Below are 1,095 nucleotides of genomic sequence, written 5' to 3' on the forward strand. Positions count from 1 at the left end.
TTTTATAAGTTATCATCATCATTTTCTACCTATGGGATACACACACACACACACACACACACACACACACACACTTTTTAATATCCATAAAATCAGCTGGCATTACACTTGTGCTGTCAAGTTGCCCTCTGATTTGAGCACAGATGCAATGAAGGCAAGCACTCTGTTGCAGCAGCTAATGGCATAACCTGCAAGTGGGCACCCATGCTAGCTACCACTTCTAGAACACCCCCCTTCTCTGTGAAGTCCCCACACTTTGGAAGAATAAAATTTTGGGTACTAGCCAAGCCCTTCTTCTCTCCAGCTCCTCACCATCTTCCAGAGCGTGACATTGAGAGCCAAGCCATCCAAAGACAATAAGCCCATTCCCTGGTAAATGGAGAATAATAATTCTTAAGTAACATCATACAGCAGACACACAGGTAAGTACTAACCTTGTAAGCTCTTCTTGTAGATGTCCAGGGTCCACTGGGAAAAATTTCACCATAAATTTGAAAACAACCTCCTTAGGATCTTAAAACACAATATCTCCATAAGTTTTATTTACATATCCATCACAACAGTTATAGGTGTTTACATATATATATACTCCCCTCTATCTTCCCTCCTCTCCCCATCACTCCCTCACAGACTTTTAATTTTTCACATTTGTAAGATGCTGCTATTTCTCTATTGTGTCTCTATGTGAATAGCAATTAAGAATGTTCTCCTGACCCTCTTCCTACCCTCCTTCCCTTTGAGTTTCTTTTCTTAAAGATGTGCCTCTTAGGGGCCCACTGTGTCCTCTCTTAAGAAGTGCCTCATTTTGAAAAATGTCCCACTTGCTTCTTTGAATTCTGAATTCCTGGTTGAGAGAAGTACCCTGCTTTAAAAGCAGGTGAGTATCACCTGGTTGAAGGATTTCATAAAGGGAACCAGAAGAAGTATGGTCTGATGCCTCTATGTATCTAAAAATCTACATTAAAACATATCTACTTGCCTTCATGCCTACTTGCATTGAAAATCAGTAACTCTGCAGCTTTCAGAATTTAGCATCATTCAGCAAATATTTGTGAGTGCTTTTTTTAAGCCAAGCACTGTACTAGACTATATATA

The 1,095-nt window shown here is 39.9% G+C and overlaps 1 protein-coding gene across 2 annotated transcripts in view; it reads right to left on the minus strand.

Moving 5' to 3' along the window:
• FRMD7 (FERM domain containing 7) overlaps positions 1 to 1,095 on the minus strand; it is a 65,023-nt gene that overhangs the window by 19,726 nt on the left and 44,202 nt on the right. The window contains exon 4 of one of the 2 annotated variants that reach the window (XM_006769883.1): positions 435 to 513. In XM_006769883.1, the coding sequence (XP_006769946.1) occupies positions 435 to 513 (79 nt within the window). The remainder of the gene's footprint in view (positions 1 to 434; positions 514 to 1,095) is intronic. The other variant, XM_006769884.2, reaches the window with a different exon arrangement.

This window comes from Myotis davidii, unplaced genomic scaffold (genome assembly GCF_000327345.1).
Source record: "Myotis davidii unplaced genomic scaffold, ASM32734v1 scaffold900, whole genome shotgun sequence".
Lineage (NCBI taxonomy): Eukaryota > Metazoa > Chordata > Mammalia > Chiroptera > Vespertilionidae > Myotis > Myotis davidii.